This window comes from Coregonus lavaretus (genome assembly GCF_964263955.1).
Source record: "Coregonus lavaretus genome assembly, chromosome: 12".
In the NCBI taxonomy this organism is placed as follows: Eukaryota; Metazoa; Chordata; class Actinopteri; order Salmoniformes; family Salmonidae; genus Coregonus; species Coregonus lavaretus.
The window spans coordinates 49,081,896-49,104,583 of NC_139999.1; the positions used below are offsets into that span (position 1 = coordinate 49,081,896).

The window sequence follows — 22,688 nt, forward strand, 5'->3', positions numbered from 1 at the left end:
AGTATGAGTAATAATACCCATTGTCACGACTTCCGCCGAGGCTGCCTCCCCTCCTTGTTCGGGCAGGCTTCGGTGTTCGTCGTCACCGGCTTACTAGCCACTGCCGCTCCATATATCATCATTCCATTTGTCTTGTCTTGTTAATTACACACTCCTGGTTCTTATCCCCCCCTTGTCCTTGTGGGTGATTGTTTATTCGTGAGAGTAGTGTAGCTCGGTGGAGCTACTCGGATATTGTTATTGCCGGGGTAGATATTTCCCCTGTGCCTGTTATTGTTGGAGCTACCGTTACCTTGTATTGCCAGGGTAGATTTTCCCCTGTGCCTGTTTCGTTTGTCGCTATCCAGCGCTATTTGTGTACGACGGAATGAACTCTGCATTCGGTGATTACCATCCTGTGCCTGACTCCTATCACACTCATCACAGAATCACCCACCCGCTATGGAGTCAGCGGGAGAAGAGCGCATGCCTGGAGTCATGGCACGGGTCCAGGAGCATTCCACGATGCTGGCCAGCTTGGGAGAAGCGATGGATCGGGTTCTTCAGGTCGTCCAACGCCTGGAGAGGAGAGGACCCGATCTGTCGAGACCAGCTGGCCAACCGGATCCAGCCACCTCCACCCCAGCATCTGGAGGGATCCAGATATCCCGACCACGGGCGTTCGACGGGACGGCGGCGCTCTGCCAAGGATTCTTCCTCCAACTGGATCTTTACTTCTCCAGCATCAGGCCGGCGCCATCGGAGTGGGAGAAGGTGTCCGTCCTCGTTTCCTGCCTCTCGGGGAAAGCCTTGGAGTGGCCAACGCAGTTTGGAACGAAGGAGGAGCCACGTTGGAGGACTACGGGACGTTCGCTCGCCTCTTTTGGGCAGTCTTCGATCACCCGCCCGAGGGTCGAGAGGCGGGCGAGCGGCTGGTCCATCTGAAGCAGGGGACGAGGACCGCGCAGGACTTCGCGTTGGAGTTTCGGACTCTGGCAGCGGGGTCCGGGTGGAACGAGCGGGCCCTGATCAACCATTTCCGGTGCCATCTGCAGGAGGACATCTGACAAGAGCAAGCCTGCCGGGACATCATGTTGTCTTTCACGAAACTGGTGGACATGGCCATCCGTTTGGACAACCTGTTGGCAGCCAGAGGACGTCCTGGTAGGGGTCAGCCCGTTTCCACCCCGGACGACTCGGATCCCGAGCTGATGGAGCTGGGTGGAGCCGCCGTCCGAGAGAGCGGAGGACGACAGCGAAGGGACAATACACCACACGTCATAGTCAATGCTCTTTTGGGCCTGGAGGTGGCAGGAAGGGCACTCTCGCATCACCCCAGGTATTGAACACCCACACTCGGTCAGAGCCCTCTGCTGCGCACTGTACCCTACCTATCCACTTTCCCGATCACATGGTAGTTCCCCAGTATAAGGCGCTAGTCAATTCAGGCGCAGCTGGGAATTTATGGACAGGGCATTCTCACGCCGTCAAGGCATTTCATTGGTTCCCCTATCCATTCCACTCCCCATCAGAGCACTTGATAGTCGACCATTAGGGTCCGGGTTTGTAAAGGAAGTCACTGTACCAGTCACCATGATCACCCAGGAGACTCATTGTGAGCAGGTTGGTTTTTCGATTATGGAGTCTCCTGCTTTCCCTGTGGTATTAGGTATCCCTTGGCTAGCACTCCACAACCCCACCTTCTCACGGCCGCAGAGGGTTCTCACGGGGTGGTCGCGAGTGTCAGGGTAGGTGTCTAGGTGTTTCCGTTGGTGCAACCACGGTGGAAAGTCTAGACGGTACCTCCACTGTGCGCATTCCCCCCAAATACCATGATCTGGCGCACACGTTTTCTAAGACACAGGCGACAAAATTACCATCTCATCGGGCGGGGGATTGTGCGATAAACCTTCGGATAGACGCTGTACCTCCCAGGAGTCATGTGTACCCCCTGACGCAGGCTGAAACGGAGGCTATGGAAACATACGAGTCCCTGGGCCAGGGGTATATACGTCCCTCCACTTCACCCGCCTCCTCAAGTTTCTTCTTTGTGAAGAAGAAAGACGGCAGTCTGCGCCCGTGCATTGATTATCGATCACTGAAAAAGGAGACTATAAGATTTAGTTATCCTCTCCCCCTCATTCCTTCAGTGATTGAGTCAAGGCATGGGGCGCGCTTCTTCACCAAATTAGATCTCAGGAGTGTATACAACCTGGTGCGTGTTCGGGAGGGGGATGAGTGGAAGACAGCATTCAGCACAACCACGGGGCATTATGAATATCTGATGATGCCCTACGGTTTGATGAATGCTCCATCCGTCTTCCAGTCCTTTGTGAATGAGGTGTTTCGGGAAATGCTTGGTCGCGGTGTGGTGGTCTACATCGATGACATCCTGGTGTATTCTGCTACGCGTGACAAGCATGTGTCCTTGGTTCGCAAAGTGCTGGCCCGACTGTTGGAAAAGGACCTTTATGCCAAGGCAGAGAAGTGTATGTTTTTCCAGCAGTCTGTCTCCTTCCACAGATACCGCATTTCCACCTCAGGTGTGGAGATGGAGGGAGATCGCATTTCAGCCGTGCGTAATTGGCCGACTCCAACCACGGTTAAGGAGGTGCAGTGCTTCCTTGGCTTCGACAACTACTATCGAAGGTTAATCCGGGGCTTTGGCAAGGTCGCAGCTCCCATTACATCCCTATTGAAGGGTGGGCCGTCCCAGCTCCGCTGGTCTGCTGAGGCTGACCTGGCCTTCAGCAAACTGCGGGGTCTGTTCACCTCAGCCCCGGTATTGGCCCACCCCGATCCATCACTACCGTTCGTAGTGGAGGTGGATGCGTCCGAGGTAGGGATAGGCGCTGTCCTGTCTCAACGCTCGGGCACGCCACCCAAGCTCCGCCCCTGTGCCTTCTTCTCAAAGAAGCTCAGCCCAGCGGAGCAGAACTACGACGTTGGTGATCGGGAGCTGTTGGCTGTTACATTGACATTTTAGTCATTTAGCAGACGCTCTTATCCAGAGCGACTTACAGTTAGTGAGTGCATACATTATTTTTTTTGTGTTCATACTGTAATCGATCCCACAACCCTGGCATTGCAAATGCCATGCTCTACCAACTGAGCTACATCCCTGCCGGCCATTCCCTCCTCTACCCTGGGCCAATTGTGCACCGCCCCATGGCTCTCCCGGTCGCAGCCGGCTACGACAGAGCCTGGATTTGAACCAGGATCTCTAGTGGCACAGCTAGCACTGCGATGCAGTGCCTTAGACCACTGCGCCACTCGGGCATGTTGTCCGAGCTTTGACCGTGTGGAGGCATTGGCTCGACGGGGCGAAACACCCTTTCCTCGTCTGGACAGACCACCATAACCTGGAGTACATCCGGGCAGCGAGGAGGCTGAATCCTCACCAGGCCAGGTGGGCCCTATTCTTCACCCGGTTTGATTTTACACAGTCATACATTCTGGGTACGAAGAACGTGAAGGCAGACTCACTGTCCCGGCTGTATGACACAGAGGAGAGGCCCAGAGACAACACCCCCATACTCCCGGCCTCCTGCATTGTGGTGCCGGTAGTATGGGCGATGGATGTGGATATAGAGCAGGCATTACGCACAGATCCATCTCCACCTCAGTGTCCAGCTGGGCTGTGGTACGTGCCTGCTCTTATCCGTGATCATCTGATCTACTGGTCATACACGTCACCATCCTCTGGTCACCCAGGTATCGGTCGTACAGTGCGCTGCCTGACTGGAAAGTACTGGTGGCCTACCTTGGCTAAGGACGTGAGGGTGTACGTCTCCTCCTGCTCGTTGTGCGCCCAGAGTAAGGCACCTAGGTACCTCCCAGCGGGTAAGTTACAACCTTTACCAGTTCCACAACGACCATGGTCTCACCTAAGACACATCCTGGTTGTTGTGGACCGCTTTTCCAAGTCCTGCCGCCTCCTTCCTCTGCCCGGTCTCCCCACGGCCCTGCAAACTGCGGAGGCCCTGATTACCCACGTCTTCTGGCACTACGGGGTACCAGAGGATATAGTGTCCGACCGAGGTCCCCAGTTCACGTCCAAGGTCTGGAAGGCGTTCATGGAACGTCTGGGGGTCTCGGTCAGCCTGACCTCTGGGTTCCACCCCGAGTCAAATGAGCAAGTGGAACGGGTAAATGTGGATAGGTTCCTGCGGTCCTACTGCCAGGACCGGCCTGGGGGGGGGGGGGGGTGGTCGGTGTTCTTGCCATGGGCAGAATATGCCCAAAACTCTCTCTGCCACTCCTCTACTAACCAAACACCATTCCAGTTTGTTTTAGGTTACCAACCGGTTCTGGCACCGTGGCACCAGAGCCAGACCGAGGCTCCTGTGGTGGATGACTGGTTTCGGCGCGCGGAGGAGACGTGGGACGCCGCCCACGTTCACCTCCAGCGCGCCGTGCGTCGTCAGAAGGCCAACGCTGACCGCCACCGCAGTGAGGCTCCGGTCTTCGTACCGGGGGTTTGGGTCTGGCTCTCGACCCAGAATCTGCCCCTCCACCTGCCCTGCCGGAAGCTGAGCCCGCGGTTTGTGGGGCCGTTCAAAGTCCTGAGGAGAATCAACAAGGTCACTTCTAGGTTATTACTTCCCCCTGATTACCGTATTAACCCCTCGTTTCATGTGTCTCTCCTCAGGCCGGTGGTGGTTGGTCCACTCCAGGAGTGAGGTGCTGCAGGTTCCTCCACCTCCTCAAGACATCAAGGGGGCCCCGGCATACTCTGTCCGTTCCATCCTGGATTCGAGGCGTCGGGTGGGGGGCCTTCAGTACCTCATGGAGTGGGAGCGGTACGGTCCGGAGGAACGGTGCTGGGTCCCGGTGAGGGATAACCTCGATCCCTCCCTGTTGCGGGATTTCTACCGTCGCCATCCGGCTCGCCCTGCTCCGCGTCCTCCTGGCCGCTGCTGGAGCTGCGCGTCAAGGGGGGTGGGGGGGGGGGGTGGGTGTACTGTCATGACTTCCGCCAAGGCCGCCTCCCCTCCTTGTTCGGGCAGGCTTCGGCGTTTGTCGTCACCGGCTTACTAGCTACTGCCGCTCCATATATCATCATTCCATTTGTCTTGTCTTGTTAATTATACACACCTGGTTCTTATCCCCTCATTATCCCCTCTGCCCCCCTTGTCCTTGTGGGTGATTGTTTATTCGCGAGAGTAGTGTAGCTCGGTGGAGCTACTCGTACATTGTTATTGCCGGGGTAAATATTTCCCCTGTTCCTGTTATTGTTGGAGCTACCGTTACCTTGTATTGCCAGGGTAGATTTTCCCCTGTGCCTGTTTTGTTTGTCGCTATTCAGCGCTATTTGTGTACGACGGAATAAACTCTGCATTCGGTGATTACTCTCTTGCGCCTGACTCCTATCACACTCATCACACCCATAAAACTTAGCGGTCAAAGAGGGAAATGGTTCCAATAGTATGGAACCCCCGCCCCCCCCAAAAAAAGCCAGAATAAATTCAACCACACCTTTGTTTTAGCACAAAACCGGATAGCAACCTCTGTTCAGTGAAGTCCACAAAGCATATTGAGCATGTACAGTAACAGACAGTTTCATGACCTACAGCATGGTCAAGCAAGTTCATGTTTCCGACATTTTCGGACCACTAAACAAACAGGAGCTGCCTCCACTATCCCAGCACCATTTCAACTTCAACATTTCAACATCATGAAACGACCTCTGCTCAGTCTAATACAGTGACAACTAAAAGATTCCAAAAACAATTTAGTCCAATGAAGTTAAGCTAAATGTGATGTGGCTGTCCATGGTTCTGATTTCTGTGCGTGTGCGTAGAAAAACATGTTGACTCACCCTACTTGTAGAGAAACGCCAATGCCATCCTCTCTTTCATGTGATGAAACGGTCTATGACTCTGTCATACAGTACACGCTTACATTTTTTGTTGTCCTAGGCTACCTGGCTAAAATGCTTGCTTGCTAACCTAACTTCCATTCATGGGCAACGTTAGCTAGTTAACATTAGCCTTCTACATCTAGCTACATATTGAACTTCCATCCTCTCAGGCCAGGGGCACAACAATGTATTAATCTATGGTTGGATCAGAATCGCCGTTATAATAAATGTCTAGTACGGAGTTAAGTTAATTAAGTAAAACCACAAGTCCAAATCCCTATCTCCATTTATGGTTAATTTAGAAAAGGGCCAATTTTAGCTAGCTGGCTAGCTAGCCAACGGAGGACAACAACACAACGAGATGCAACAATTCAAGTTTTTCTGTCAATGACATATCCTCTCAATGGGATTTGATAGGAGTGACGCCAAAATCCAAGCTGGCTTCCTATACAATTTTTTTTTATGCGCTAGGACCATTCACAGTTGAGCTCGCTCAGTTTAGCTCAAGCGGAATGTTTTTAATATTTTTTTTGTCAAGGGAGACAAGATGCTCGCTGGCTTCCCTTGCCTTCAATGCTACGGGCAGCAACAATGTCATACTCGTTTGGACCAGACAGCATCAGATAGATGGCCTACACGTAGAGAGACAGAGGGGCGCTGTTTTTCTCGCTCAGATGCTTTCTCCTGTGAGATATATTCAGCCTCTTGCGAATTGAAGGAAATTATGAAACACAGAGAGATTAAAGTACATTTTTTGGGGAAGCCTCCCTTGGCATCCATGAATACATGCCACTGCATGATGATCTGGACGAGACTGCCGAATTGAGGCAAATGAAGAATCTCTGGATTAACTATCTAATGTTAGCTAAATGTAGGCATGAATAAATTGGCTAAATGTCTTTAAATTGACAGTTATGTGAACTGTCTTGGGCAATTTTTTGCTGACACAATACCTGTTAGCAAAGGTGTCCGCAAGAGATGACGTGCAGTAGCTTGCAGGGATTTGTAATCTTGCATGACGTCTACTTTGATGCTAATTAGCATTTTAGAATCTGAGCGTAAATAGAGCAGAATATATTGCTAAAAGTCACCTTGTCCGAGAGACATTTACACAGTTATCGAAACATGGCGCCAGGGTAAGCCTACACGAAACACAGCCCTTATTTTAAGTGTTTCTAAAATCCCCTATGGAAAAAATTAATGTTGGTAAAATGATTAAAACCATTTCCCTGTTTGACCGCTAGGTTTTATGGGTATTATGACTATGGAGCCACCCCAGATTTGGCCCCTGGGGGGCGTGGCAGCCACTGTAACTAAAAAATAACTAAAAAACACAAATAGATATTTAGCATCCTGTCAATGTCTCTCTATACCAAGTCGAGAGTATCATCTTTTAGATGCATTTGGAACTGAATTGATAGCCCATAGCGTTCCAAAGTAAGAGCTAAGAGTCTGATGGCCATATCGCCTATAATGCCGGCCATTTTAGGTCGTACCAGTAGGTCAGATTAGCTGTTTCACCAATTTCTCAGCCTCTGAGTATCACAGAAACAAAACACTTTGAATGAGTAACGACAAATGTTAATAACAAGTGGCTATGGATGAAATTGATCAAAATATCTGTTCAAAACATGAAACACATACAAAAATGTATATTTGAAACATCAAATTTGTTAACAAAAAGGTTAACAAAAGAAAAAGTGTAATTGTTTGAAAGAAAGTGTCTTTTTGCCATAATTTCCAATTTGGGGTAAAATAAGTATTCCTTTTAGAGTCTAAATATGTTGCCGCTTTTAGGGTTAAGTGTCCACTATGCCTTATTCTATCTCCCCACAATTTATTTCTGTCCAGCACTTCATTTTTTAAATACTACTCACCCGTCGGCCCACTTGCAGGTAGTGGCAGGCCAGCTCCTGCTGGCACGACTTGGACTTGAGCATGGACCGGTCCAGGGTGGCTGAGTGGCCCTTCTGCAGCACCTGTCTGGGGTGTCCCAGGGTCAGCGTCGACCATGAACCCCCCTTCATATAGTCATTACTGTTCACCCCCATGCTGATCCCACCTCCACCTCCTCCTCCTCCTCCTCCTCCCCCACCTCCATCCCCAGGACCCAGCAGTGCCTGCTGGTACTTCATGACCTCGTTGTTGCTCTTGGATGAGCTGATGGTGTTGTATCCGCTGTGGACCACGTAGCGGCTCTGCTGCCCCTGCTGCTGCTGCTGTAATGCCCCCTGCTGGGAGTCATAGGTAGTACCGTGGGTAGCGTGCTGGGTGGCGTGGGCTGTGGGTCGTCCCAGTGTCATGGCTATGGGGTTGCGGTAGTTACTGAGGTCGGCACTGTCCAGGTCGTCCGAGCTCCAGTAGCCCGACATGTTGGAGCGCGGCCGCCGCTTTCCCGTCCCGCCCCTGTCTGACTTAGCCCCGCCCCGGTCTTTGCTCTTTGCTCGCTGCTCCCGCTTCCCACCGTCCTCGGTCCCGGATGAGGTCCCACCACTGCCGCTTCCTGCTCCCGATCGCCCGTTGACGCCCTTGAGGTTGTGGCCGTCCATGGACTGTGACTTGGCGAAGAGCTTCTGGACGGAGCACACCAGGTTACGGATGCGCCCGGGGCTGTCGGTGCGCTGCTTGGAGGCGGCGGAGAGGGCGGCCGATGTGCTCCGGTGGAACTGCAGTGTGCTGAAGCCATCTCTGGGCCCCCCAGGCAGCTGCTTGTCCAACTGATCCAGCAGGTTAGGCGCAAGCTGTCGGTTCATCTTGGCCCCGCCGGAGATGGTGGCCGAACCACTGGTGATCATGGACCCACGGCTGCTCTGCAGGCCCCCCATGCCACTCGAGCCATGCATCCCCATGCCCATCCCCATGCCCATGGACATGGAGGTGCCCAGGGTTCCCGTCCTAATGCCCCCGATGCTGTCCTCCTGCGGCGGGGAGAGGTCGGACGGGTAGTAGTGGGCGTTGTAGTGGATGCGGGGGAAGGTACTACTGTTGGACAGCTGGTTGTTGAGGGGGAGAGAGTAGTCCGGGGGCAGGGAGCCCTGGTTGTAGTGGGGGTCCACTGAGGGGTTGTAGTGGTGCGGGTCCATGGTGCCGTAGTGGTCCATGCTGGTGGGGCTGAGAAGGTAGGGGCTCCGAGGCAGGGTGGAGGCCTGGTGGGGGTACAGGGGCTCCGGGGGGCCCTGGGTGGGGTCGCAGGAGTCGGACAGGTGGCGGTTGCGATTGGCTCCTAACCCTTTCATGGTGGTCAGGAGGGGCCCCCTTCTAGAAGACTCCCCAGCCAGGGAGAGACGAGAGGGCTGGAGGATGACTCCTGGAAAACAGAGAGAGAGAGAGAGAGAGAGGGGGTTGGGTCAGCTTCTGCCCAGACAGAGACACACACACACACTAATGCATGGCACACACACTCTCCTATACGCATGCACCCGAGTTTGCACCCGCATGCTTGCACACACACAGACACACAATTTCTAACATATGCACAGGCAAACAAACACACCCATTTATGCTCACAGACAGACTAGCACTGTGAGGGTTGTGAAGGAAATATTTTGATCTCAATGAGCCAACATCCCACAGCCTCCCACGGAGAACATCAGTCTTCAAATGTTGCAACCAGTTGGTTGTTTTGTTGACAATTGCTGGCAGTCACAAACAGCTACATCCATGGTATTGTAGAGTTATATTTTCAACTGACGAGAGCACAGAAAATAACACAAGGAAAATTGTGACTATTGGCAATTCATGTCTCCTAATCAACATTTTTTGACAAGATAAACATTTTTTGGTGGGTGCATGCATGGGGATGGGATGGAGATATGTCGTTGTTATTGCTCTCGGCATAGCATGAGTAGCCAGCTAAACCCATCAAGACATCCCCTACTTTCCTCTCACACGTCTAACATCAAACCTCCACCTCGCTTCTGCTCCACTCTGATAGCAACACCTCCGCTGTATCCATAATAAGTGTATGGGTTGTAGGTTGGGAGCTTTTGTGAAGGAGCACAGTTAGAAAGATATGGCATATAGAAGCAAACCGGATGGACATCATGAAAATGATCGGAGAGGTTGAGAGTAGAAGAAGTTCAGGAGAAAGAACAAACAAAATGTAATTATTGTAAAATTGTCTGTGTCCATAAAATGTAGATAGTGGGTATGGGCTGGAAATTGTTGTTCACTAGTTTACTCCAAGTGGGGAAAGGGTGGCGGGGTTGGAAAGTAATAAAGGGGAATATATATATATTTTTAAAGGATATGTATGTATGTATGTATGTATGTATGTATGTATGTATGTATGTATGTATGTATGTATGTATGTATGTATGTATGTATGTATGTATGTATGTATGTATGTATGTATGTATGTATGTATGTATGTATGTATGTATGTATGTATGTGGGTGTGTATGTGTGTGTGTATGTGTGTACATGTATATGTGTATGTACTGTATATGTGTATGTGTATGTGTATGTATATATATGTATATGTATGTATGTATATATATATAAATATATATATATAAAAACATGGGGGATTGGAAGTGATGCAGACAATTACATTGATGGAAGTTACAATCTATCTACAATATTAAGCTGATCTACCCCCCCAAAAAATAATAAAAAATAATAAATAAAATAAAAACACCTCCTGCTACCAACTATCCTCCACAGTCGGGAGGTACCTAGTGCCTTATCACCAGGAGAGCCCTTACCTCCGGGTAGCCCCCTCCCTCCTCCCAGCTTCCCATCTGTCTCTCTCTCGCCAGTCTCCAACAGATGAGAGCTTTTCCAGCAGGCATCCCTAGCACGGGGCACCAAGACTGGCACGCCCAGTGGGATTGTGATGAGGGTTAAGAGGATTGGTAGCAGATGGGGGTTGGCTGGTTGGTGCCCTGCCCGCCCACCTGCCCAGCCCAAGACGGTCTGTGCCAGTGCCCTGCCTGGCAAGGTGGTTAATGCTCGCCATGCGAAGGGATGGAGTTTTAAGGAAGGTTGGTTGGATAAAGGCTGATTCCATTGAAGCCATGATCATATTGTCTGTGAAATACTGACTAGAATGGCAGGCTGAGGAAGTTGCTTTGTTTTAAGCTAAGGGTGAGGTAGGAGGAGAAAGATATGGCCGGAGACAAGCCATACATCCATATAAATCTATAAAAATCCCTGCTGATATATCACATAATAGTGCCTTGGAATGTAGATGCCGATGTAGCACATGGGGATGTGTGAAACTTACTCCTCAGCCTGAAGTGTCCCCGAATAACTAGCTTTTCGCGTGGCGCTGAAGGCGGTCATGCTAGCAAGGCAGAGGTCCTGAGTTTGTGCCAGGTATGGACTGAATCGGGAGGAAGTGGTACTTGCAAAAACACTTTCTGATTGGCTAGAACTGACTAGTTACAGGGAAAACGAAACTTGTATGGTTAAAGGGAAACAAAACTCAGGATGTAGGGTGCAGCACATTGCTTCAGCTCCCACAGTCACAAGAGGAGGCACCAATTCACAGATAATTTAACTGCAGTAAAAGTGAGTATTCAATTTAACTACCTTAGTAATACAATTTGTTAAATTAAACAATCTACTCCACAATATTTGAATAACTGTAGCAACTGTTTTATTGACGGTATCATGTCAGGTCTTTATGCATAAATAATCAAACAATTGCGTCTCTATTTACTACACAATGCTATGTCAAACAACAGAGTCCTGTGATAATAGAGTCCTGTTTCTTGGAAAAGTCAACATAATCACGTTCTTAAAGATTAGCATTGATACCCAGTTGGTTTAAAGGCCAAATGCATAAAAAAAACGTGATTTTCCTTTAAAAAAATGATATTTCCATAAAATAAAACTCTGAAATTGTGACAATTATGATAATGCCCTTTTTGTGTAAGAGCTGTTTCGAACAAACGCCTGGAATTTCAGCCAGTTCGGGTGGGATGGAGGTTTAGGCCATCGCATAGCGTCACACGGCGATGTAATTATAATGGACCAATGATCGTCAATCTTTTATTTGCATATTCATCTGGTATTTGAATATGTACCCTATGCTAGAACGAGAGAGAGGCTTCTTCTGTCAAAAACATGTCCTACCCTAGGATATTTGAATAATGACAAATCTTTGGATTACTCATATTTTCATTACGGACAACATGCAAAGTAAAGCTACAACTTTCAATAATGTGTTGCCCTGAATTCATCGACGACACAGCGCTCAGTCAAGAAAGTCAGAAAAAAAGTTCATGCCGAGTGAGAATGATGTTTCACTTTCAGTCTTCTGTCATGAATCATTCATCCATACACAGCTAACGTTAAGAGACTAACATTATGTTACAGTGGCTAGCTACATGAGCATACATTTTTTGTTCAACTGAATAAAGATTGTTTGTTTTGCTAGCTATATTGTTAGCTAGCTAGCTAGCCTCTGCATATTATTGGTTAGCTAGCTAGCTAGCTGACTGGAAGCTGCATGCTAGTTAGCTAGCTATGTTTACGTTGATTGCTCATGCGTTAGCTAGCTAAGATGATCATCTGTCATTATAGAGAGAAATAGTAATGGCGTCTTTTTCTAGGCACAAACTCCACCATGGTTCGTTGGACAAAGCCTATCAGGGAAAATGAATGGCATTTTTATAGGGTTTTTGGATAAATGCCGAAAATAAGGTCTGCGGTAAACACAGGCATAGGAGATCTTACATGTTTTGTTCTATGAGATAATGTTAATCAGCTAACATCACTTTTTGTGAATTTTGAAGAATTTGTCATAAAAAAAGCACATAAAGCACATAAAGGCGTAATAATTAATAAAGGGCATGTTAATTGACTGCTATTATCTCATAGAACAAAACATATAAGATATCCTAAGCCTGTGTTAACCTCAGACCTTATTTTCAGCATTTATTCCAAAACCCTATTCTTTCCCCATAAATGTTTTCCATAGGGATGGCTGTACAAACCAGAGGTAACTCATTTACGGGTTTTAGGACTACAGTGGGGAAAACAAGTATTTAGTCAGCCACCAATTGTGCAAGTTCTCCCACTTAAAAAGATGAGAGAGGCCTGTAATTTTCATCATATGTACACGTCAACTATGACAGACAAATTGAGAAAAGAAAATCCAGAAAATCACATTGTAGGATTTTTTATGAATTTATTTGCAAATTATGGTGGAAAATAAGTATTTGGTCACCTACAAACAAGCAAGATTTCTGGCTCTCACATACCTGTAACTTCTTCTTTAAGAGGCTCCTCTGTCCTCCACTCGTTACCTGTATTAATGGCACATGTTTGAACTTGTTATCAGTATAAAAGACACCTGTCCACAACCTCAAACAGTCACACTCCAAACTCCACTATGGCCAAGACCAAAGAGCTGTCAAAGGACACCAGAAACAAAATTGTAGACCTGCACCAGGCTGGGAAGACTGAATCTGCAATAGGTAAGCAGCTTGGTTTGAAGAAATCAACTGTGGGAGGAATTATTAGGAAATGGAAGACATACAAGACCACTGATAATCTCCCTCGATCTGGGGCTCCACGCAAGATCTCACCCCGTGGGGTCAAAATGATCACAAGAACGGTGAGCAAAAATCCCAGAACCACACGGGGGGACCTAGTGAATGACCTGCAGAGAGCTGGGACCAAAGTAACAAAGCCTACCATCAGTAACACACTACGCAGCCAGGGACTCAAATCCTGCAGTGCCAGACGTGTCCCCCTGCTTAAGCCAGTGCATGTCCAGGCCCGTCTGAAGTTTGCTAGAGTGCATTTGGATGATCCAGAAGAGGATTGGGAGAATGTCATATGGTCAGATGAAACCAAAATATAACTTTTTGGTAAAAACTCAACTCGTCGTGTTTGGAGGACAAAGAATGCTGAGTTGCATCCAAAGAACACCATACCTACTGTGAAGCATGAGGGTGGAAACATCATGCTTTGGGGCTGTTTTTCTGCAAAGGGACCAGGACGACTGATCCGTGTAAAGGAAAGAATGAATGGGGCCATGTATCGTGAGATTTTGAGTGAAAACCTCCTTCCATCAGCAAGGGCATTGAAGATGAAACGTGGCTGGGTCTTTCAGCATGACAATGATCCCAAACACACCGCCCGGAAGGAGTGGCTTTGTAAGAAGCATTTCAAGGTCCTGGAGTGGCCTAGCCAGTCTCCAGATCTCAACCCCATAGAAAATCTTTGGAGGGAGTTGAAAGTCCATGTTGCCCAGCGACAGCCCCAAAACATCACTGCTCTAGAGGAGATCTGCATGGAGGAATGGGCCAAAATACCAGCAACAGTGTGTGAAAACCTTGTGAAGACGTACAGAAAACGTTTGACCTGTGTCATTGCCAACAAAGGGTATATAACAAAGTATTGAGAAACTTTTGTTATTGACCAAATACTTATTTTCCACCATAATTTGCAAATAAATTCATTAAAAATCCTACAATGTGATTTTCTGGATTTTTTTTCCTCATTTTGTCTGTCATGGTTGACGTGTACCTATGATGAAAATTACAGGCCTCTCTCATCTTTTTAAGTGGGAGAACTTGCACAATTGGTGGCTGACTAAATACTTTTTTTCCCCACTGTACAAGCTGGTGAGCTCTATTGTCAGTTTTTCATGTTCACTACAGAAAATATTCACTGTAGTTTGAATGCTAATCGAAACACATTCAGTGGTAAAAACTGGCTACTAGCTAAGTTGGCAAGCTAGCTTGGATTAAAGGGTAGGAAGCATGAGTGTTTACTCTCCAATGTAACAACACAGTGTGATCAAAGACTTAATAACTTTGTTGTAGTCACAATCTGGTTACCTATAACCAGGGGTGCACACAACTGGTACGCAGGTACGCAAGCGCGATAAAAATCAGGAATGCGTAATGCCACTTGTGTTACTACGCGCCTTTGCGTACTTGACCGATCTTCTCATCTAACCTTACACATGACATGTTGCTTGTCAACTACTGTCAGGGATGTCCAAAAAGCAAAGAAACGCCAACTGGAGCCAGAGCCGAAGAAAATACTTTTTTCGGAAAAGTGGCTCCAAGATGTGCAGTGGCTTGAAGCTAACGATGAGCGTACTGAAATGATGATTTGCCGCTCAAATCCACATCTAGCAGACAAAACAGGTGTATTTTATAAAGGCTCAAAGAATTTCAACCATCCTTTATTTGACAAACATGAAAAGAGCAAGGAGCACACGAATGTGGCGCAAGCCATTGCTAAAACAAGCTAGCCGAGAAGAAATGTCCAGTCGCCCACTTGCCAGATGGCGAGACAAGCTGAATGAAGAACAGCGGCAAGCTCTGTTTAATATTTTTCTCCTCGCCTTCCATAAAGCTAAACACGCATGTCCCATGTCTTCCTATTCTGAGGATGTTCCTTTACTGAAGCGGCTGGGAGTAAATGTCGGAGGATGCAGAGCATCTCTCACACCATCAGCGGGGAGTTACGAGCGAAGTTGCAGTCTGCTGAATTTTAAGGGGCTGCTTTTTGATGGATCTGAGGACATCACAAAAACTGAGCAGGAAATCGTTTACATTGTGTCTGTGTCCAGCAACGGAGAGTTTACTTCTGACTTTATTGGACTGATTGAATTGGGTGCTGACCGAACCGCGCAGGCCATAACAGACGGACTTGTGAGACTTTTCCAGGACACAGGCTTGGATGACTGGACAACAAAGTTGGTCGCTGTGTGCACAGACGGGGCTGCTGTCAACGTAGGTCTCTACAACGGCCTTGTGCCAAAACTCCGGCAACTTGCTGCGGTTGCGCGAAATCAGCTGATCGCAACGTTCCTTACTGTGAGACATTTAATCGGTCTGTGGACAAGCTGCTGCAGTTTTATTCACAAAAAGGTGGAGCAAAAAAAACTGCTGCACTGAATAAGCTATGTGAAGAAAATGGGATTTCCTTTGTGAAACTGGTTAAGTTTCATAATATCAGATGGTCTGCATGGAGGCATGAAACACTGTTAAAAATATCAAGACTATTGCCAGCCATTAAAATGCAACTGGTTACGAGTGATAACAGTGACTTGCAGCATATCTGCACAGAGCGTTTTCAGTGCTTTCTGTCAAACATGCTTGACATTTGCAACATTTTGAAGACCACATCCATTAGGTTTCAGAAGGAAAAGCTGACCATTGGAGAATGTAAGGATGAACTCATGGTGGCCATTGGACAGTTCACACTTCTGCTTGATGGTGAAAGCCACAGGGCACACACTGTTTCCAAAGCTGATGCTGACAGAGACAAGACACACTTACTCAGGGGGTTAATTGAAGAGTTTGAAATCAGATATGACTCCCTCAAGTCATGTGATCATTTCTTAGTATTTGATCCTTCAACATGGCCTCAGGAAATGCAAGACCTCCACAGTTTTGGAAACACAACAGTTTGCAGCATTCTCAAGAAATATGAGGCCACCATGCAACTTGACAAAGATACCACTGTGACAGAATGGATGCGCTTAAAGCAGGCAGGAAAATGCCTGGGAGCCTCTTCTGTGTATGACTTGGTCCAAATAGTAAATACAAGTAACCCAGATACTTACTCCAACATCAACAGGGTGGTTAAGCTGTCTCTTACACTGCCTTTAAGCAGTGCAGCTTGTGAGAGGGGATTTTCACATCTCAACATAATAAAAACCAAGTACAGATCTCGTCTGTCACATGCTCGTCTCTCAGCCCTGATGCACATTCACCTGTCAAAGCAGACCACAGAGACATTTGACCCAAAGCCTGCTGTTGACCTGTGGATGGAGACAGCTAATCGGAGGCTCAACCAAGGACAGGGAGGTGCATCTGCAGCATCTTCATCATCTACCATGCAGGAAGCTGAAGCAGAGGACAGTGGGGGCGACAATGAAGAGGACAGTGGTGGCGGCACTGAGGAGGACAGTGAGGAAGACTGCACTTATTAAGACCACGCTACATATGGGGTGAGTACCAGACACCATCTGCTGGTACTCACCTGAGTAACTCACTGAAAAAGTTATGTGCACCCCTGCCTATAACTACAAACATACAGTGCTTTCAGAAAGTATTCAAAGCCCTTCCCTTTTTCCACATTTTGCTACGTTACAGCCTTATTCTAAAATTGATTTTAAAAAATCTACACACAATACCCATAATGACAAAGCAAAAAAAGGTTTTTAGAAATGTTTGCTAATTTATTAACAATAAAACACAGAAATTCCTTATTTACATAAGTATTGATTTGGAAAGACACACACCTGTCTATATAACGTCCCACAGTTGACAACGCATGTCAGAGCAAAAACCAAGCCATGAGGTCGAAGGAATTGTCCGTAGAGCTCCGAGAGGATTGTGTCGAGGCAAAGATCTGGGGAAGGGTACCAAAACATTTATGCAGCATTGAAGGTCCCCAAGAACACAGGGGCCTCCATCGTTCTTAAAGGGAAGAAGTCTGGAACTACCAAGACTCTTCCTAGAGCTGGCCGCCTGGCCTAACTGAGAAATCGGGGGAGAAGGGCCTTGGTCAGGGAGGTGACCAAGAACCCGATTGTCATTCTGACAGAGCTCCAGAGTTCCTCTGTGGAGATGGGAGAACCTTCCAGAAGGACAACCATCTCTGCAGCACTCCTCCAATCAGGCCTTTATGGTAGAGTGGCCAGACGGAAGCCACTCCTCAGTAAAAGGCACATGACAGTTTGCCAAAAGGCACCTAAAGACTCTCAGACCATGAGAAACAAGATTCTCTGGTCTGATGAAACCAAGATTGAACTCTTTGGCCTGAATGCCAAGCGTCACGTCTGGATGAAACCTGGCACCATCCCTACGGTGAAGCATGGTGGTGGCAGGGACTGGGAGACTAGTCAGGATCGAGGCAAAGATGAACGGAGCAATGTACAGAGAGATCCTTGATGAAAACCTGCTCCATAGCGCTAAGGACCTCAGACTGGGGCAAAGGTTCACCTTCCAACAGGACAATGACTAAGCAAACAGCCAAGACAACGCAGGAGTGGCTTCGGGACAAGTCTCTGAATGTCCTTGAAGGCCCAGCCAGAGCCCGGACCTGAACCCGATCGAACATCTCTGGAGAGACCTGAAAATAGCTGTGCAGCGACGCTCCCCATCCAACCAGACAGAACTTGAGAGGATTTTTAGAGAAGAATGGGAGAAACTCCCCAAATACAGGTGTGCTAAGCTTGTAGCGTCATACCCAAGAAGACTTGAGGCTGTAATCACTGCCAAAGGTGCTTCAACAAAGTACTGAGTAAAGGGTCTGAATACTTATATAAAATGTGATATTTCAGTTATTTAAATGAAATACATTTACAAAAAAATTTAAATACTGTTTTTGCTTAGTTATTATGGGGTTTTGTGGGTAGATTGATGAGGAAAAAACACAATTGAATCAATTTTAGAATAAGGCTGTGACGTAATAAAATTTGGATAAGGTCGAGGGGTCTGAATACTTTCCGAATGCACTGTTTTTGGGTTATTATCTTCCAAACTTCCCACAATGCACTATTTCTCAACATCATACGGAGAATATACTGTGTGCTACCGAGTTTGTATGCTAGCTCGGTAGCTAGCTCAAACTGGCTAACATTAGCCACTAGCCATGCTAGCATGTAATTACATTCCAAACTAAGTGTTGGAGGTGTTGCTACAATCCACCAATCACAAGGAAGTGTGATATAAACAAGGAACATACTTTTTGGCTGTGTTATCTAAATCGAACCCGTTAGCTCCGCAGCTAACATTATTTGATAACTGGTTAAATGGCATTATGTATTTCCAAAACATTGGTTTACTTTAATGTAGCTGAAAGCTACAGTTGAAGTCGAGAGTTTACATGCACTTAGGTTGGAGTCATTAAAACTCGTTTTTCAACCACTCCACAAATTTCTTGGTAACAAACTATAGTTTTGGCAAGTCGGTTAGGACATCTACTTTGTGCATGACACAAGTAATTTTTCCAACAATTGTTTACAGACAGATTATTTCACTTATAATGCACTGTATCACAATTCCAGTGGGTCAGAAGTTTACATACACTAAGTTGACTGTGCCTTTAAACAGCTTGGAAAATTCCAGAAAATGATGTCATGGCTTTAGGAGCTTCTGATAGGCTAATTGACATCATTTGAGTCAATTGGAGGTGTACCTGTGGATGTATTTCAAGGCCTACCTTCAAACTCAGTGCCTCTTTGCTTGACATCATGGGAAAATCAAAAGAAATCAGCCAAGACCTCAGATTTTGTGGCCATCACAAAGCCCTGACCTCAATCCTATAGAAAATGTGTGGGCAGAACTGAAAAAGCATGTGCGAGCAAGGAGGCCTACAAACCTGACTCAGTTACACCAGCTCTGTCAGGAAGAATGGGCCAAAAGGCTACCCGAAACATCTGACCCAAGTTAAACAATTTAAAGGCAATGCTACCAAATACTAATTGAGTGTATGTAAACTTCTGACCCACTGGGAATGTGATGAAATAAATAAAAGCTGAAATAAATCATTCTCTCTACTATTATTCTGACATTTCACATTCTTCAAATAAAGTGGGGATCCTAACTGACCTAAAACTGGGAATTTTTACTAGGATTAAATGTCAGGAATTGTGAAAAACTGAGTATAAATGTATTTGGCTAAGGTGTATGTAAACTTCCGACTTCAACTGAAGGTGTTGATAGCAGCTGGCTGACTCATGCAGTGCTAATGTAACGTTAGCAGGCTAGTTGGCTAGTAACCTTGCAAGTTAATTTGTAACAATAAATTCATAAAGTACTTGCTTGTAAGTTGGCTGAACATTTTATTGAAACCAGTAGTCACGAGTGCAAACAATTTGGTTTAATTTGAAGTTATACATTGAAAGTTGTTTTTGTTGGAGTTTACATTATAGGGAATAGGCTGGCTTGCCGGGTCCTCCATATTATGTCACACCCCACAAAAACATTTTCCGCCATGACTTCGGCATTCTTTGGAATTACAAAAAAAATTGAAAAGTGAGGTGTAACTTTCCATTGAGACTTTTGATGCTTATACTAATGCAAATCCATGTGTTACATGTGGTTATGTTTATGCTACCTACCCTTTAACGTTACACAATTTGTTTAGGTCATTGTTTGTATATTCAACTAGGTGGCTAGCTAGCTGAATACCATTCACATCCAGCTAGCTGTTAATTATGAAGTTAAATGTTTGTTAAATCAAGCTAGTTATCTTGTTGTGTCTGCATTGCCAGTGCTTGGTTTGGTAGGAAGCATACTGAGTAAAGGGCAGGCAACCACTGTGACTTGTTTTTCACACACATACACACACACACACACACACACACACACACACACACACACACACACACACACACACACACACACACACACACACACACACACACACACACACACACACAGGACAGACAGGTGAACATCGACTGGCAGAGAAGCAGCTGACCTGGTTCCCCCCTAACCCTCTTAGGTTGATGCTGGTGGAGGTGGCTGCTATACATGCCAAGCTGGTGGTGCAGGTCATAGAAATGCTCTAGCCTGGTCCCAGATCTGTTTATGCTGTCTTGCTAACTCCTAATGTATGATAGTTGTCATGCCATGTTACCATAGGAGTTGGCTATATAGTACAAACAGATATAAGGCCAAGCTAACATTTGGCTGATTGTCAGAACAGAAAGAGTAAAACTTCAGTGTACTTGAGGACTACTCTAGAAATTGTTGGCTTTGTTACAGGAAAGACCGAAAGGAGAATGACGTGTTTCGCTTGTGTGGCACCTGGATACTAGGGGAAGGGGTAGTGTATGATGTTATGGTTATGATAGTGATGTAGGCCCTAACTTGCACTTTGTTATCAGTTTTGAATGAGACAATGTATTCCCCTAACCTTATTCTTTCAATAAAGTTATTGTTTTATTAATATTATATTACTTGTGTATGTTTTTACATATCATGTAAAATCATGTAAGACTCAATGCTTCCTGTAATTTGTTTTGGTGCAGATATGTGTTTCATTTACTATTCGGTTATGAAAGTGTCTGATCACAGAAAATTCCATGGAATTTTTGAAAAGTGCAATCTATCACTAAAACAGGTGTTCCTTATTTTGTAAGGATCATAGAAATACCTTTTACTGTGAGTTATACCTTACATAGCTTGAGTTGTAAAAAACAACTTGAAAAGATACTTACATGCCATGATTTTCGCTTTCATTATAACCTTGTTTACGATTGATTGATTATGTTATGTAAATAACTGACAAGAGCATTTATGAAGAAGACAAAAACCTTTCATTGCCGTCTAGTTGATGTATTACTCATTTATTTATTATTATTATTATTATTATTATTATTATTATTATTTATTAGTATTTACTCATTTGAAAAATGTTAATGACTTATAATCTCCAAAGTCTATTTCTCAAAATAATGAAATAGACTGTGATGATACTTAAGATTATATACCATGGGCCTCTGCATCTCAGAGGCCTAACACAGCAAGTAGTGCTAAGTATAACTTAATGTGTTTGGCCTCTGAGATGCAGAGACCTATAGTCTGCCTTGTAGATAATCATGCCATTCTACAATGAATAGACGGCAGACATGGTATAGGCCAGGATGGGCCACCATGCAAACAGGCAGTTCCAGTCCTGCATCTTCTGGTGACCTACTGCATCTTCTGGTGACCTATTGAAAACAGTACAACAATGATATAGCAAATTAAGATGCGTGATGTATGCCCTTTGTTTTAATGACAAAACAGAAGCAGCCTACACACCTGTGGAAGTTGGTCGCTTTCAGGGTCCAGCTCCAGCTGACAGGTTGAATAACATGTGTATTCTTTTTTTAAGGGTAAGGGGGTGGGCTCTAGACGATTCTATCAGCCAATCAGGGCTGTATATGTAAATATATTCCAATTTGTATCGCCACGCCCACACAGTCGGACTGAGCATTTCAGTGGCCCAAGGAGGCTCAGGGTAATAAATTATTAAAGGCTCAATGCAGCCGTTTTCATCTAAATATCAAATCATTTCTGGGTGAATTAAGTACCTTACTGTGACTGTTTTCAATCAAAATGGTCAAAAAGCAAGAGCAATTTCTCAAGCAATAATTTGGGAGTGTTCTGTGGGGAGGGGAAAACTGAAAACAAACTGTTATTGGCAAAGATACTTACATGCTATGAAAAGCCAACTGAGAGACCTGAGCCCTAGGACCATACGTCGGGACTACCGGCCGTGGTGACTCCTTGCTATCCCCAGTCCGCCTGGCCTTGCTGCTATTCCAGTTTAAACTGTTCTGCCTGCGGTTATGGAACCCCTACCTGTCCCAGACCTGCTGTTTTAAACTCTAATGATCGGCTATGAAAAGCCAACTGAGATTTATTCCTGATTATTATTTGACCATGCTTGTCACTTATGAACATTTTTGAACATCTTGGCATGGTTCTGTTATAATCTCCACCCGGCACAGCCAGAAGAGGACTGGCCACCCCTCATAGCCTGGTTCCTCTCTAGGTTTCTTCCTAGGTTTTGCCTTTCTAGGGAGTTTTTCCTAGCCACCGTGCTTCTACACCTGCATTACTAGCTGTTTGGGGTTTTAGGCTGGGTTTCTGTACAGCACTTCGAGATATTAGCTGATGTAAGAAGGGCTATATAAAATAAAATTGATTGATTGATTGATTGAAAGAGGTTTGGAACTCTCGTTATTATTGGTCTATTAGCTAATTCACCACCTGGTGATGTCACCAGACAGGCCAAAACTCCATCCCACCAAAACAGGCAGAATTTTAGGCAGTCTTTACAAACAGCTCTTACACTAAAAGGGCATTATCATCCTTTTCACAATTTCACAGTATTATTCCAACCTCATAGTGTGGAAATACACTGA

At 46.1% G+C, this 22,688-nt stretch overlaps 1 protein-coding gene across 1 annotated transcript in view; it reads right to left on the reverse strand.

The window, feature by feature from the left end:
- Nucleotides 1-9,078, reverse strand: part of LOC311138225 (disks large-associated protein 4-like) — a gene marked incomplete at its 5' end in the record, with an annotated part of 60,483 nt that extends 51,405 nt beyond the window's left edge. Inside the window, one exon of the mRNA XM_084172901.1 lies at nt 7,720-9,078. Within this exon, the coding sequence (XP_084029027.1) occupies nt 7,720-9,078 (1,359 nt within the window). The remainder of the gene's footprint in view (nt 1-7,719) is intronic.
- Between the last annotated feature and the right edge of the window lie 13,610 nt (nt 9,079-22,688).